Source organism: Corvus cornix, chromosome 15 (assembly GCF_000738735.6).
Source record: "Corvus cornix cornix isolate S_Up_H32 chromosome 15, ASM73873v5, whole genome shotgun sequence".
In the NCBI taxonomy this organism is placed as follows: Eukaryota; Metazoa; Chordata; class Aves; order Passeriformes; family Corvidae; genus Corvus; species Corvus cornix.
Window position 1 is genome coordinate 13,914,786 of NC_046345.1, and position 15,549 is coordinate 13,930,334.

Consider the following 15,549-nt stretch of genomic DNA (forward strand, 5'->3'; position numbering starts at 1 on the left):
CCCGCCAGCAGCGCGGCTGCCGCTCCGGCGGCTCCCGGGCCGCTCCGCAGGCGCCGGAGGGCGATTTGGGGGGGTCTTTAGTATTATTGTTATTATTATTTCTCGGGGGTGGTTTGGATTATTTTGGGGGGGGACATCGTTTTTCCCCTCCCGTCGTCGAGGCTCTGGAGAGAAGAGGGGGAAGAACTTGACAGCCGCCCCGCTGTCCTCTCCTGAATTTTTTGTTATTCCTTCTTCTGTATTTTGTTAATTTTTTTCTTTTATTTCATTCCATTTTATTTCCTTTTGGGTTTTAAAAATTTTTATTTTATTTTTATTTTATTCCATTTTAATTTATTTTATTTCGTTTCATTTGATTTGGGTTTTTTCCTGTTTTTTTTTCTTTTTTTTCTTTTGCTATTTTATTTTATTTTATTTTTTATTTTATTTTATTTTATTCAATTTTATTTTATTTTATTCTGTTTTATTTTTGTATTATTTTCCCCTCCTTTTTTTTTCCCCCCCTCTTTTTGCTTCTTTTTTTTTTTTTTTTTTTTTTTGCCGCCGCCGTTTGCCGGCGCGGGGCTGGCTTCTCCTTTTGAGCGTCTCCATCCCCCGGCGGAGGTTATGATGGTGCATTGTGCGGGCTGCGAGAGGCCGATTTTGGACCGGTTCCTACTGAACGTCTTGGACAGGGCATGGCACATCAAATGCGTCCAGTGCTGCGAGTGCAAGTGCAACCTGACCGAGAAATGCTTCTCCAGGGAAGGGAAACTCTACTGCAAAAATGACTTTTTCAGGTGAGTCCTCACCCCCACCCCAGCGAGGAGCGGAGGGTGCGGAGCTCCTCATCGCGCCCGGCCTCCGCTGCCTCCCTGGGGTGTTCCCCGGAGCTCTGGGGAGCTCAGGAGGGTCCCCTCCCGTCCCTCGCTCCGCACCGCCCCTGCCCATCCGCTCCCTCGGGAGCATCCCCCGGCCCGGGGAAGCCCCGGAGGGACCCGGCGGCTGCGCTACGGCCGCTGCTGCAGCCTGAGGTGACGGCGAGGCTGTGTCCCCTCCCCATCTCCCCACGACCTTCCTCCGCCAGCCCCGGGCCCCGCTCCGCCGGTGCCACCACCCGCCCCGTCGCGCCAGGCCTCGGCGGGCACCGGGGGACCCGCTGTGTGCCCCGCTCCGGGCCCGGCCTGGCGCCCCGAGCCCCCTTGCCGGGACCGCAGGCCCCGGTGAAGACGGTGGCCAAATCCTCCCCCCGCCCCTCCGGGGGACCCCGCACCTTAAACGCCCCTAATGACCGCGATAAGGTGCCGAGAGGAAATTAGGGGCCGGCATGGCAAAGGGGGGCGATGACTTATGACTCCTAATGCTCGCACTACATCAACGTCACGGGGAGCAGCGAGGGAGGCAGAAGTTGCGCCGCGGCCCGAGGGGAAAAAGGGGGGACCCTGCGTGGGCGTCCCGGGGCCTGGCAGCCCCCGGGGACCTCGGGGACCCGGCAGCGACAGCCCCTGCTCACTGTTCTGGGGGCAGAATTTTTGTTTCTGTGGGAGTTTTTTTGTTAATTTGGGGGGTTGAGGGGTTTGGTTTGTTGTTTTTTGGTTTGGTTTTTTTTTTCCTTGTGTAATTTTCTTTTTTGTTTGTTCGGTTGGTTTGGGGTTTTTTTGTTGGAATTTTTTGTTTTGTTTTATTTTGCTGTGTTTTTTATCTTTTGTTGTTGCTTTTTTGTGGGGATTTGAGTTTTATTTTGTGGGAGGTTTTGGTTGTTTGGTTTTGGTTTTTTTTCCTTTTTTCTTTTTTCTTGGGAGGTCGTTCCCAGCCGATTCGGATTCCCTAGAATTTTTTTTCTTTTTTCTTTTTTTTTTTTTTAAAACCATCTCCTTTGGAAAAAAAACAAAACAAAAACACACCTAAGCCCAGACCTGCTCTGGAAAGGAAGGGAAAACCCGACATTTACAAAGCACTCCCCCCCATCTGGAAAAATTCCCCCTCGGGAGAGCGGGATGGGCTGAGGACCAGGTTTGGGACCGTGGGACGCTTCGGGGAGCGCAGCCCCCTCCTCCGCCGCCCGTTGTTCTGATCCCCGCACCCGCCGCTCCCTTTTTCCGTCTCTCTGGCCGTGATCAGCCCCGTTTTCTCCCCGGGATTTTCAGGCCGGTGCCCCCGTTCCCCTCCCGGGAGACACCGGCTGAAACGAAATCGTGTCCCGCGGAGCGCGGAGGGGCCTCCCCGCCGCCCTCCCCTCCCTCCCGTCCCTTCTGGGGCCAAATCCGGGCGAGGATGCTCGTGTGTGTCCCCCGCGGGTGGGGACACCCCAAAATTGCGCTTTTCCCGCAGCCCAGCGCCAGGGCTGCGCGGGGATGAAGGCTCTCCTCATCCTCGCCCCAAAGGTGCGAATCGCCTGTTCCCCCAAATCTTCCATCAGGAGATGCTGGAGAATCGGGCTCCCGCGGTGGGATTTGAGGAGGGGGGCTCGGTACAGCACACACACACAGCCCCCGCCCAGCACATCGCTGCCGGGGCTCCAGCTCTTGCTTTTCTCCCCCTTCCCAGGAGGTTTGGTACCAAATGCGCCGGCTGCTCCCAAGGGATCTCTCCCAGTGACCTCGTCCGAAAAGCCCGGAATAAAGTCTTTCACCTGAACTGTTTCACCTGCATGGTCTGCAACAAGCAGCTTTCCACGGGCGAGGAACTCTATATCATCGACGAAAACAAATTTGTTTGCAAAGAGGATTATTTGAACTCTCCCAGTTTGAAGGAAGGCAGCCTCAACTCAGGTACGAGCGGCTCAGCCCGCCCACCGCTCCGTCCCCTCCGTCGGTTCCTGCCGGCGGCACCTCCCGGCCGGGCAGGAGGTTTGGATCTGTGGGCTGAGGGGCTGCACCCCGCGGCCAGCCCGACCCCCCCGGTAATCCCTGCCACCGGCACCGGCAGGAGCGGGCAGCGCCGAGAGCGCCGGGCACAAGCCCTGAGCTGCCGGTACCTTCCCGGCCGGGAAGGAGGTTTGGCTTTTTGGGATGAGGGGCTGCACCCCGCAGCCAGTTGATCCGCCGGGGGAGGGAGGGATTTGGGGTGAAAGGCTTCGAACCGGGTGGAAGCCTCTGTGACACCCCCCACGTGGGACGCGGACACGCGTGGGATGAGCTCCCCCCTCCAGCCCTGGCTCCTGCCCCGCGCACGGCCCCTACGGCAACGGGGATGCGGGCGGGGGGAACCAGGATCCCCCCAAGGGCCGGCTCGGGAGCCCCTCACTCCCCAGAGCCCCCCTGCGAGTGTGCCCGGTCCCCCCGCGCCGTGGGCCTGATCCTTCGCCTCCTTTCACCCAGAGGCAAAGCTCCCATTTGACTTCCTTGGAAGCTGTCTCTGCGTCAGGAGAGCAGGGCCAGGCCCCTCTCCTGCTGTCCCAGCCATGCCGGGCGCCCCTGCTCACCCCCTTCCGTGGGCTCTCTCTCCGTCCAGCACCCGGGGCCGGATCCTGCCACGCCAGTCAGTGGGGCCGCTGCTGTGAGCGAGGCGAGTAGAGCTTGGCCTTGGGGGGGTGCCGGCTGCAGGGTCCCCGGGGGGAACTCGGTGGCTGGGGGCGGGGGGTGAGCCAGGCTCAAGGCAGTGACCGGGGACCCCTCAAACCCCGACAGGGACCGGTTGCATTTTTCCCAGTGGCGCATCCTTCTTCCCGGCACGGGAGTAGAGGGGCAGCGCCGGGGGCAGCGGCGGGCCTGGGGGATCGCCCCCTCCCCAGCTGCCCCCCGCGGGCACGACACGGTGCACAGGGCTGGAGCGGGCGGCGCTTGCCCGGAGCTCCGCGTGGTGTTGGGGGGGGTGATGCTTTAGGGGAACCAGCGGGGCAGAGGCCATCTGCACCCCTTGCTGCTCTCCAGCACCCCCAACCCCTCTCCTGGAAAGCAGCCGGGCCGGGTGGGCCGGGGGGGGCAGAGGAGAGGGGGGTCAATCTCTCCCCTAAGTCATCCACCTCCCCCCCCCCTTTCCTCTCTGGGTCTCCTTTACAGTGTCCTCGTGTACAGACAGGAGTTTGTCCCCGGATCTCCAGGACCCCATGCAGGACGACACCAAGGAAACGGACAACTCGACCTCCTCGGACAAGGAGACCACCAACAACGAGAACGAGGAGCAGAACTCGGGCACCAAGCGGAGGGGGCCCCGCACCACCATTAAAGCCAAGCAGCTGGAGACCCTCAAAGCTGCCTTCGCCGCCACCCCCAAACCCACCCGCCACATCCGGGAGCAGCTGGCCCAGGAGACCGGCCTCAACATGAGAGTCATCCAGGTAGGACAGCCCCAGCCCACCGGGAGCGAGGGGAAGGGGTCCTGTAGGAGCCCAGACAGTTCAAGGCTGGGACAGTGACCCCCGGGTGCCGGGAAGGGGTTGGGACATGGAGGTTGGTCCCTCAAGGAATGGGAACAGGCGAACCCCATTCGTCCCCTGCCAGCGTCACTTCAGGCCCAGGCCTGCACCCACCCCACGCTCTCGGGGGTGAGCGGGGATCCCCCACCCCGTGGGAAGGGATGAAACCCGTTCCCAAAACACGAGGCAGCCTGGCTTTGCGTGGGGCCGAGCAGGATCCCCGGCGCGCCGGGAGATGGATGCTCCCAGCCGTGCAGAAGCGAGGAGCATCCATCGCGCTCCGCAGGCAGCCGGCTCTTTCTCACCGCGCTGCCCCCGTGAAGAAAATCCCTGCGGAAATGTAGGGATTAATGGGCTTTAATAGCGGCATTAATAGGGGAGGACTCTCCGGCTTTGCTGGTAGCGGAGCTGCGATTGCCGGCTCCTGGCAGAGGGGAGCACGAGTCCCGCAGGAGAGTGCTGTGCTCGTAGCCCTGAGCTGCCCCATCCCTGGGGGAGCGAGACAATAATCCAGACGCCCCACCAGGCTGCTGAGGCGTGCGGTTCGCATGAGGCAATGCCCGCGGAGAGGCAGCCACGTCTCCCCTTTCCCTTTTATTCCCATCCTCACCGCCGGCTGTTCTGACCCTGCCTGCTGCCCCAGGTGCTCATCCCTCTGCTCCCCGCTTTCTGCCTGCTTCTGCCATGATCCAGAGTCCTATCCCCTTTTTCCTTCCCACGTTTCCTCCCTTCTTCCCCCTATCCATAGGGGAAATTTCCCCCTCCTGTATTTTTCCAGCTGCAGGGACTGAGAGAGATGCATGTGGGGATGCAGCTGGGGGAAGGAGGGGCAGGATTTTAATTAACCTGGTTATTTGTGGGGTGCGGTGTCCCATGCACTTTTTGAGGTATCAGCAGCAGGAAGGAGGGGTCGGTGTTGGTAAAAAAAAATACCCAGATATTGGAAAACCCGTGTGGATGCAAGATTTCCAACGCTTTCCCCGCCCAGACTTTGGGGGGTGGGGTGTCGCTGACCCAGAGGGGTCCCTGCTCGCCCATCCGCGGTGGGCACTGACCCCAGCCCGGTCACAGGTGTGGTTCCAGAACCGTCGGTCGAAGGAGCGGCGGATGAAGCAGCTGAGCGCACTGGGCGCCCGCCGGCACGCGTTCTTCCGCAGCCCCCGCAGGATGCGGCCCCTCGGCGGCCGCCTCGACGAGTCCGAGATGCTCGGCTCCACGCCCTACACGTACTACGGAGGTGAGGGGCGGCCCGCGGGGTCCCTGCCCTGTCCCCGCTCTCCTCCTTTGTTCCTCACGTCCCGCTTCTCCGCGGGTTTCCCCCTTTCCCCGCCCGTGCCCACACGCGTGCCCGCAGCCGCGCACACGCAGATCCACGCACCCCCACGCCACCCGCGGCATTGCGGGGCCCTTCTCCCGCGAACAAAGCCCCAGCTGCGGGGCTTTTGTCCCCCTTTCAGGCCGCATTTGTTCCAATTACCTCCCGGGCCCGCAGCATATGGAAGGTCAGTGCGGCCCGGCCGCCCCCCCGCTGCCCCGACGGGACGCTATGGGCGCAGCGGGGCGGCCTCGCGCCTCCCCCTCCCCCCGCTCCCCTCAGAGCCCCCCCAAAAGCTGCATTTTCAAAGCCTCCCATCTGACCAGGGGCTTTCTAGGCACCCCTTGTTGCCCTGCAGTTAGTTTCTAGATCCCTTCCAAGCTGCTTAAACACACATATAATTTCCACATTATATATATATTTTATATTTTTTCCTATTATATATAATTTCCCCAATGTATATATATATATTCCCATTATATACATTTTTCCCCGTTATATATTTATTTTTGCCCATTCTTATTATATCTATCTTTTCCCCATTCCATTTTTACATACATATATATTAATATATACACGTTGGTTTCTTCCCCACCATTAATTAAGCACTAAACCGAGCCCATTTTCCCGGCCCCCTCAGCTCTTCCAGCCCGGATTCTTCACCCTCCCTCACTCCAGGCTGGGCGAGGAGAGGGTGATGGGCAGTGCAGTCCTGGTTCGACTCAAATCCCACACGCCCTTTGGGTCCCACACCCCCCCTTTGGGAGCCAGCAGAGCGTGTTGGAGGGGACAGCACAGGGCTGGTTTGGGGTGCGGTGGGATTTCGGGAGGTTTTTAGCCTCAGGAGACCAGCTCCATCCTTCTTCCCCCCCGCCTCCCACAGATTACCAAGGTGACTACTACGGGCCGGGAGGCAACTATGACTTTTTCCCCCACGGGCCGCCCTCCCAAGCCCAGTCCCCGGCCGACTCCAGCTACCTTCAGAACTCAGGACCCGGCTCCACACCCCTGGGACCCTTGGAGCCCCCCCTAAGCGGACACCACTCCTCAGAAAACCAAAGGTACACGGATATGATCTCGCACCCCGACACCCCCAGCCCCGAGCCGGGGATGACCGGCTCGCTGCACCCCATCCCGGGGGAGGTCTTCAGCGGGGGGCCCAGCCCGCCCTTCTCCATGTCCAGCAATAGCGGCTACAGCGGGGCTCTGTCGCACCCCAACCCGGAGCTCAGCGAGGCGGCGGTGTGGTAGGCCCGGCGTGGGCACGCGTGTGCGTGTGCGCGGGGGAAACCCCCCCGGTCCCCCCAGCCCACGCGTGTCCCCCCCTCGCGCCGCACCAGGGCCGGTCACGTCCCCGTGGCCGGATAAAGCCCCCCCGCCCGATGCCAAAACGCATCCCGGCATCGCCCATCCTCCCCGTCCCCGCCCCACCGGGACCCTGGGGCCGCCCCGCTACCTCCCCCTCCCGGCACCTTCCCCGACACTTGGGGGGGCAGAGAAAGGTGCCCAGCCCTGCAGACCCCGCCGGCGTCGGGACCAGCGCCTCTCGGACCAAAGCTGAACTCGCCTGGACACAGGTCCCACCGCCCCGGCGGCACCGGGGGAGGGGGCTGGGGCAGGGCTCCCCCCTGCTAATTAGCATCCTTTTAAATTATCCCTTACCACAGGAGGGGGGGGAATGGGGAATAGCAGGAATAAACCCCCCCGTGGCCCCTCCCTGCCCTTATTTTTATTGTTCCCGTTTTACTCCCGAGGAGAAGGTCGGTTCGGACCCGGTTTTTGGTGGTGGGGAGGAGGAGGAGGGGCTGTGCGGGGGCAAGGCCCGGGGCTGCCCCAGTGACTGGCTGAGATTGGGCTCCCACGTGGTGGAAAAGACACCAGAAAGAGGCAGAAACAGGAAAAACACAACAACAACAGCAAAATAAAACCCCAAACAAACAATAAACCCCAGAACTAAACCAACCCAACCACAACAGCAGAAATTTCACCCGAGCCTCGACGCCGAGTCCCACCCCAACGATTCCCAGAGGCTCCGCCAATTTACGGATGTATTATAGTTTTTGCTTCTAGTTTCTTTATTTTGTATAAAGGAGAAACAAATAAAGTATGTTTTTGTGTTTACTGATTATTTATTGTACTTTAGTCATCGGAGGCTCCGAATTTTTCTATTTTGAAGGCAGGGAGGGGATGGCACCAGGGAGGGAGGTGAGAGGATGGGGGGCGGGGGGGGTGGGCAGGGTGGGAATAAAAGGAAAGAGAATGGAAAAGGAAAGAAAAAAGTTGTTTTCTGAAAGCGTCGTGGGTTTCCTGTCCCCACTGCCTCTTGCGGAGGCTGTTAGTGTGAATGGCTCTTGTTGTTCAATGTGAATAAAAAACCTTTTAGTTACCTACTGTTCGGTCACCTGGTCCCTTTCATTTTATTTTATTTTGATTTGTTTTAACACAAGACCGTGAGAGGTGCTGGCCGGGCTCCCCCACTGTCACCCAGCCCTGCGTGGGGTCTGGGGGAGCAGCCCCAGCACGCCCTGGGGTGAGTGATGTGCACCTGTACGAGGTGATGCTGCTGCACCACCCCCCGGTACCCCAGTGCTCCCCGTTTCCCGCACTCCCACAGCTCTCTGGCACTGGGAAGGGGCACATTACCCAGCTCAGCGCCTTCCCCCACAGCAGACAGCCCAATGTACAATTTCTTTCCCCTGGGGGGGGCACCCAAGACCCTCCCAGAGCACCCCAGGGGCACCTGCAGCCCTGCTCGGGAGTGCCTCCAGCCTCGGGGGTCAGCTGGAAGTGGACACCCCATGTGGGGGTTCATCGATGCCATCAGCAGCTTTTGCCCCATTTTCCCTGGTGGCAGCAGGGGGGTCTCCTCCCCAGCACCCCAGCTCACTCCCCTTCTCTCTCCTGCTTTCTATCCCTTGAGATACAGAAATAAAAAGTCCCAAGCAGGCTGCTGCTCTGAACTAATATTTAAAATGCAAAATCATGGCAGAGTTTTCACCCCCCGCCCCCCCACCCGCTCCTTGTCTTGCAGTAAAACGGTATAAACAGAATAAATTACCTTCCCTTGCTGGCTTACGAGAGTCCCTCTCTCCTGACCTGAATTTTAAGTCCTGGCTCGGTTGTAGCACGGAGCACCGATGATTTATGGAAAGCCAGCCACTTCTCTGCATATTTTCTCTGTTCAGTCAAGTGGTGGAATTTATCCTTCCTATACCATTACTGGCATTAATAACGGGGTGGCCAACGAGCCAGGCCAGGCCCCAAGGGAGCCCTCAGCCAGGAGCTGGGGTCAGCACAGACACTGCTGTCCCCTCACTCCCCCAAGAAAAACACCTTCTCCCCTTTTCTCAAGTGGGGAAACTGAGGCAGGAGCACAGCTGGCTGCTCCCCTCAGTGCCAGCACTTCCAGGTTGTCCATGCTAGCTGGTGATGGGGACTTTTTATAAGGACGGGGAATGTGTTGGTAAATAACCCCCTCCCGGCATCATTTTGAGGATATAAAATGGAACACAAGGTCAACCACGAGATGAACACTGGCTGCTACTATTATTATCATCATTATTATTGTTATCATTATTACTATTATTTCAGAATTCAAGGCATGGACCTGAGGGTGGTTTTTAGGCTGCTGGGACACCCCATCTCTGAGCCCTAGAGAGAAGAGGCTGCAGGAGGGGTTGGGGATGATGCCCCAGGCTGCCCCCTCCCAGGCCGGAGGCTGGCAGGAGGATGGGGCTCAGCAGGAGCAGCCACCAAGAGCAGGGATGATCCCCCGGCACAGAGGAGCTCTGCAGCTCCGAGCCGGGTGCAGGAGCCAAGGCCGGGGTCCCCATCATCCCAGAGGTCCCAGGAAGGCAACAGCTCTCAGGATTCCTGCCTGTCTCCAGCTGCAGAGTGACCACAGGTGACCCCCCACCAGCTGGGGCCATGCAACCCCATAGGGATGCCCCCAGACCACCTGCAGGCCCACATCCCTGCCAGGGACTTCCAAAGCCCAATCCCCCCAGCTGGCACCCAAAGGCCAAGTGCCCCCTCAGGACAGGGAAAATCTCCCTGTTGGGGTGCCCGGGGGAGTCACCACAAACCCAAGTCATGCCCATGTCACCACCAGCAATGACTCTTCCATGGGACCTGAAGAAACACCATCATGAGCTCCTGATTCCTCTGCTCCCCCTGAGCAGAATTCCAGGAATAAATTCCTTTTTAGAAGCTGCTGGGCAAACACCAATGGTATTTTCTTCTTTTTTTTTTTTTTTCTGACCTTTTTGCCTTTTTTTTCGGAAGGGGAAGGTCTGCAGAAGGTGGAAAGTAATCAGGTTTTGGACCTGGGATAAAAAATAGCTGGAGTAGGTTGGGCTGACTCTGTATAATTAATAGTGTGCCTCGTAATAGGATTCTCCAGCCTTCGGTGCTCCCTGGAAACACCTTTTTACATAAGATATTGCTCACGATGGAGTGGCAGAGTTTTGATTTATGGGGGTTTGGCCTCCAGGAAGCACCTGGGGAGGTGGCCTGGCCAGTGGGAGGTATAGGGGCAAGGGGCTGAGGGCAGGGAGGGGGCTTCTGGGGGGTTGGCAGCCAGGTCAGGGGAAAGGGCTTTATGGGGGGATGTGGGTGAGCTGATCCTCGGGCTGACACCCCTCTGCTCCAAAAGGAAGGAGGACGAGAGGGGTTTTGGGGCAGCAGAAGGCTTCTCTCCCTGCCCAACCTCACGGGGTGGCGCTCAGGGCACGGGCTCAGCAGGGGAACCAGGTGGGGCTGGGGAGCACCAGCAGGAGCAAGATCTCACATCACCCAGGAATGGGAGGGAGGAGAGGGGAGAACTGTTGAGAGGACGCAAAAAAACCCCAGGAGGCGCCACAGCAAAGGGCAAGCACAGCACTCTGGAGTGGGAACGGGGGAGAGCCGGAAGCCTGAGGGAAAGGGAGGATGGGAAAGAGTGGGATGGGGGGAAAAGAGGGATCTTAGGAGGTCTAGGATGGGGTATATCCCCTCCACATGTTGGAGCACCTCGGAGCCCGCAGGTGTTAAACCCAGCCGGGGATCCCCGCGGATAAATCACCGTAACAAGCGCGTAGTTCTCGTCCGGCCGCAGCCAGCGCGGCAGGAACGGGAGAGGATTGTAATAATTAATAATCATTAGAATAATAATGCATAAAGACAGTAGCAAAGTAATTAGTCAGAGAGGGAGCGCTTGCTAATTGAGGTGGGGAGCTGCAGCCCAAACAGCCTGGGGAGGAGCAGGGGGAGGGAGGAGAGGGTGGCAGAGGAGGATACCTGGTGAATCCCAGGGGAAAAGCGGGATGTGTGGATCCCGGTCCCGCCCTCAGCACAGGCAGCGCCCCGGCTCCATCCCTGCCTGCAGTGCGAGCCCCATGCCTCAGTTTCCCCATCCTCGCTGGAAAAGGCTGCGTGAGGAGTCCGGTCCCGCGTGCCCCGGGCTTTATTTTGGTTATTTTGGAAGGAAAGCAAGCAGAGTGTGCCAGCCAGGCTCTGTCACCTGCCCTACCCGGGGCGGGCATCACTCCATCCCCAGCTGGCTCTTCAGGGCCCGCAGCTGGGCCGAGTGGATGTTGCTGCCGCCGCACACCACGACCACCACGGAAGCCAGCGGGGTCCGCAGCCGCCCCTCGCTCTGCAGCCGCTGCAGCCGCCCCGAGTAGAGCACGGCCAGGGCGGCCCCGCACGCTGGCTGCACCAGCATCCGCTCGTCGTCTGCGGGGAGCAGAGCAGGGAGACATTGGCAGCGCCCGCGGAGTCAGAGTTCCCCCAGCACCCCGACTCCAGCGACCCCCAAGGTCCGGCGGTGTCCCTGTCACCCCCGCTCACCCAGGAACTGCTCCACAGCCCGCACGGCCTCCGTGTCCTGCACCACCTGCGAGATCACCTGGCACTCCTGGGCACACTCCAGCGCCCGCGCCGACACCGTCTTGGCTCCCAGGCACTTGGCCACGCTGGGACGGGAGGGGACAAGGCGGTCAAGGCGAGGACACCCCAGTGAGCCCTGCCAGCTCGCTGCACGCGTGGCTGCTCACCTGGTGATGTCGGGCAGGGTGACGAGGCGGCCGGCTTTGAGCGCCTCGTGGAAGCTGTGAGCTCCCTGGGTCTCAGCGGCGATGATGGGAACATCCTGCCAGCCCACCTGGTGCAGGCCGGCCACAACACCGGCCAGCAGCCCCCCGCCGCCCACCGCCATCACGATGGCACCTGGTTTGGCCTCCAGAGAGTCCTTCAGCTCCCGGACCAGGCTGGCGTGACCCTCCCTGCAGGGTGAGGGGGGCAGGAGGATGCAGCCTGGGGTCATCCCGGGCCAGCCTGGATCCCATCCCAGGGATGGGGAGCGGGGGCAGGAGCTGAGTCCTGGCAGCACTCACCACACCAAGGGGTGGTCGAAGGGGTGGATGCTGACCCAGCCCTCTGTCTTAACCAGCTCCTGAGCTCTCCTGTTGGCATCATCCCACACCTGGGGGGAGCAATGGGGGTTCAGCAGGGCTCCATACAGCCCTCACAACCCAGGGATGGTCTCTGGTCACTGCGGGGCTGGGGGACACCAGAACGGGTGAGGGTTCCCAGGCTGACCCTGCTGTGATGCCGGGGTGCAGGGGATGCAGGAGGGGGACATTTTGGCATGGGGTTTGCCAAGCACTGATGAGCAGGCTGAGCTCAGCCCCCTCTGGACCCCCCAGACGCCAGTTTTGGGGGTACCTTGCCGTAGACCTCGACTGTCGCCCCCAGTTCCTCCAGTTTGCACACGGGGGTGGGGCCGCTGCTGCTGGGGACCACCACGGTGATGGGCAGCCCCAGCTTCCTGGCTGCGTACGCTGCTGCCAGCCCCGCGTTTCCCCCTGTGGAGAGTGAGGGGCCAGGCAGGGCTCGACCCCCTGGACATCCCCAGATTCCTCAGGAGTACCCCCCCGGCTCGGGATGGAGTTACCTGAGGAGCAGACGAAGTGGCGGCAGCCCTTCCTGGCAGCCTGAAAGGCAGGAGAGAAAGAGGGAAGGGGACGGCTGCGTCCCCCCCCTGTGCCCCCCATGAGGGCAGGAGCAGCCCCCTGCACACACCATGCCCACACTCACATCCTGGCAGAGGTGCCCGATGCCCCGGATCTTGAAGGAGCCCGAGGGCTGGACGTTTTCCAGCTTCATGAAGACCTTGGTGCCCACGGCCTTGGAGAGGGGCAGGCTCTCCAGAACGGGCGAGACGACGTGAAAGGGCTTCTGGCCCCCGACTGGCTGGGCTGCCATGGCCTGACAACGGATGCTCTGCTGGGGAGAGGTGCTGGAGTCACCAGCTGCTCCCCACGGGTCCCCCCCCTCAGCCCCGATGCCCATTGCGGGCTCGGGGCAGAGCAGAGGAGCTCCTCGGGAGGGACAGGGCTGTCCCCAGCTTTCCCTCCCATCTCTAGGATGCAGCAGCACCGACGGGCTCTCCGTGGGAGATCCCCGGGACAGGCTGTGCCGCCCCCTCCTCCATCCCGCCGGTCCCCACACCCCCGGTGTCCCCAGGCGCCCCGTGCGAACCCTGTCCTGCAACCCAGGCGGGGATTACCTGGTGTCCCGTGGGACCCCACTGAGTGTCCTCACCCACCGCCGAGTCTGCGGGACACAAAAGGGACAGGTGACGTCGGAGAGGCCGTGCCGGTGTCCCCACGTCCCCGTGCTCAGCCACGCAGCTGGCCAAGGGGCAGGGGTCAGACATTGCCCCGGCCCCGCTGCTTGCTCAGCGCTGGGTGGGTTTTACAGCCGCGGGGCTGGACTGGTGCCGAAGGCGCCCAGCCATGGCCGGGCACGCTGCAGGGTGACGCGGCGGGGACAAACACGTGTGGCCCCGCCAGCCAGATCCTGGCAGCTTTCACATGCCCGGGAGACGGGATGTGGGCTCCCAGGAGATGGGGGAAGAGGAGAGGCAGCTCCCAAATTACTTTGGGGACCCGCAAGGGTTTGCACTGGATATTATCAGGTCTGGCCAAAAACTCATACCAGCAGATTTTAGGATTTTGCCTCTGAACCCCTGGTGTAGCCAGGGCAGCCTGCACCCCCCAAATCCCCAGCCAAGACACCCCTCACTGCCTCCAAATGAGCCATCACATCCCTCTGCCCACCCTGCTAAGCCCCCACCCACGGCAGCCCTTGGATCCTCTCCAAGCTTCACATCTCAGGGAGGCTCAGCCCCTCCAGCTGGGGGAGACCCCCGAGATGAGGCCCCCCCCAGCTCCAGCTGGCCGTGCCATGCTGGGCACCCTGTGGACGCAGGTCACCCCGTGGAGAGGGGCTGTCCCAAGTGACCCAGCCAGAGCCTGGCCCAGACCCACGGTCCAGCAGCCCCCAGGCAAAGCAGAGCCCCCTCCTTTCCTCTGGGACCCGTCCTTGTCACCCAGCCCTGGTGACACCCCCAGGGTAAAAGTCCTACCTCTGCTCTGAGGGGCTGGTTCCGTCCACAGCAGGCAAGGAGGAAGAAGGTGGGATTTGGAAGAAGGCCCAGCCCTGGCTCACAGCCCCGCAGCTGCAGAAGGTTCCTCTGTTCCTCTGGCCAAGTGGGAGCAGCCTGGAAGCAGAGGGCACAAGGAGTCCCGAAGGGGGGACACTGCACTGGAACCAAACACTCCAAACTGGGTGCACTGAGAGCCCCACACTGTGCCCAGTTCTGGCCCAGGGCCAGGCAGACAGCAGTGAAACCAGAATACGGGATTTCGGTCCCCTGACCCAAACTGTGTTGCAAAATTCCCCAGAGCACCACTGCTGACAGGCACCGAGCAGGGGCAGAGCTCTGGAGCAGACGAAGCTGGTGTTTGGTGGCAACAAAACATTGCTGCTTCCCACATCATCACTGGGCTCCCGGGTGAACAGCACAGAGCACAGCACCTCTGCACAGAGTCACGCTGCTTTTGGGACACAGGGGACTGGAAAGGTGGGAATGAGGAGGAGCTCTTGAATGGGAGTACCGGGGGGGCACAGCTCCAGTCCCTCTGGGGGCCTTTGGAGCACCCCCCCCCCACCCCCACCCCACAGTAGGCAGAGAGAGGATGGGACGGTGGCAGGAGCTAAGAAAGAGATGCAAGAACCTCCCCCAGCTCACAGGGATGAGGCTGGAGACGCCCTTGGGGAGGACACCACATTTCAGCTCAGCCCTGGAGTGCTCCAGGGTCCCTTTCCACCCTGCACCCACCTCCCTGTCCCTCTTCTGCTCCCCTTTGGCTCCATCCCTGCCCTGAGGAAGGCATGCCAGGCCGTCACCTGGTCACTTCCCTCAGCCAGGGTCACTGGGTGACACTGTGGCAGCAGCTGGGATGATATTTAACAACATTCTGCTTATTTTTCCACTTTTAAGGAAATAAAAAAAGGGAATCAGCAACACTGTAGCATTTCCAGCATGCCCCGTTCCTCCTTGCTGCTCTCTCACCCAGTGGTGGTGATCTGTCTGGGGAAGCTGAGGCACGTGGACCCTAAAAGCAGCCCCCTCTTCCACAGTAACCCACACACCATGGAGACACCAGGGGACATGGGCTCTGCCACTCCCACCTTACCTGCAACCCATCCCAGCACAGTGGGGTATGGACACCCCACCTCCCCCAGGGCACCCAGCCCAGCCTCTGTGGTGCCAGCACCCCAATAGCCCAGACCTGCTCCCTCCCACCCCCCCGCAGCCCCCAGGGAGCCCCAGCCCCGGTGGGAACCTGGCACCTTCAAAGCGCTGCCGAGCCACCGCTCATTAATCCCCCAGTAATGACCTCGTTATTCCTAACGAGGCAGAGCGGATCAAGGGAGCTGCCTAAGAGGATTTTGCACCGCGGGTTTTGGGGATGGGGACACACAGGTGCCAGAGGAAAGGAAGACAAAAGGCATGAGGATGGCCTCCCCCTCCTGGGGGGTGAGCGGTGGGGCTCCCCCATCCCAGCAG

The 15,549-nt window shown here is 60.7% G+C and overlaps 2 protein-coding genes across 4 annotated transcripts; one reads left to right on the forward strand and one right to left on the reverse strand.

Moving 5' to 3' along the window:
• The first annotated feature begins 532 nt into the window (after positions 1-532).
• On the forward strand, positions 533-7,842 carry LHX5 (LIM homeobox 5). Its single transcript, XM_039561219.1, has 5 exons — positions 533-779; positions 2,527-2,750; positions 3,981-4,258; positions 5,408-5,573; positions 6,535-7,842. The coding sequence occupies exons 1-5, from the start codon at positions 607-609 to the stop codon at positions 6,900-6,902; spliced, it is 1,209 nt and encodes a 402-aa protein (XP_039417153.1). The 5' UTR covers positions 533-606; the 3' UTR covers positions 6,903-7,842.
• Positions 7,843-11,064: 3,222 nt separating this feature from the next.
• SDSL (serine dehydratase like) lies at positions 11,065-15,269 on the reverse strand. 3 transcript variants are annotated; one of them, XM_039561368.1, is made up of 10 exons: positions 14,818-15,269; positions 14,062-14,196; positions 13,201-13,247; positions 12,729-12,917; positions 12,586-12,625; positions 12,357-12,496; positions 12,026-12,114; positions 11,687-11,914; positions 11,481-11,605; positions 11,065-11,366 (listed from the first exon to the last, which is right to left on the reverse strand). In XM_039561368.1, the coding sequence occupies exons 4-10, from the start codon at positions 12,894-12,896 to the stop codon at positions 11,173-11,175; spliced, it is 984 nt and encodes a 327-aa protein (XP_039417302.1). In that variant the 5' UTR covers positions 12,897-12,917; positions 13,201-13,247; positions 14,062-14,196; positions 14,818-15,269; the 3' UTR covers positions 11,065-11,172. The 3 variants fall into 3 exon arrangements, with proteins under 3 accessions (XP_039417302.1, XP_039417304.1, XP_039417301.1); XM_039561370.1 differs by having other exon boundaries at positions 12,729-12,914; positions 14,062-15,269; XM_039561367.1 differs by having other exon boundaries at positions 14,062-15,269.
• Positions 15,270-15,549: the final 280 nt, after the last annotated feature.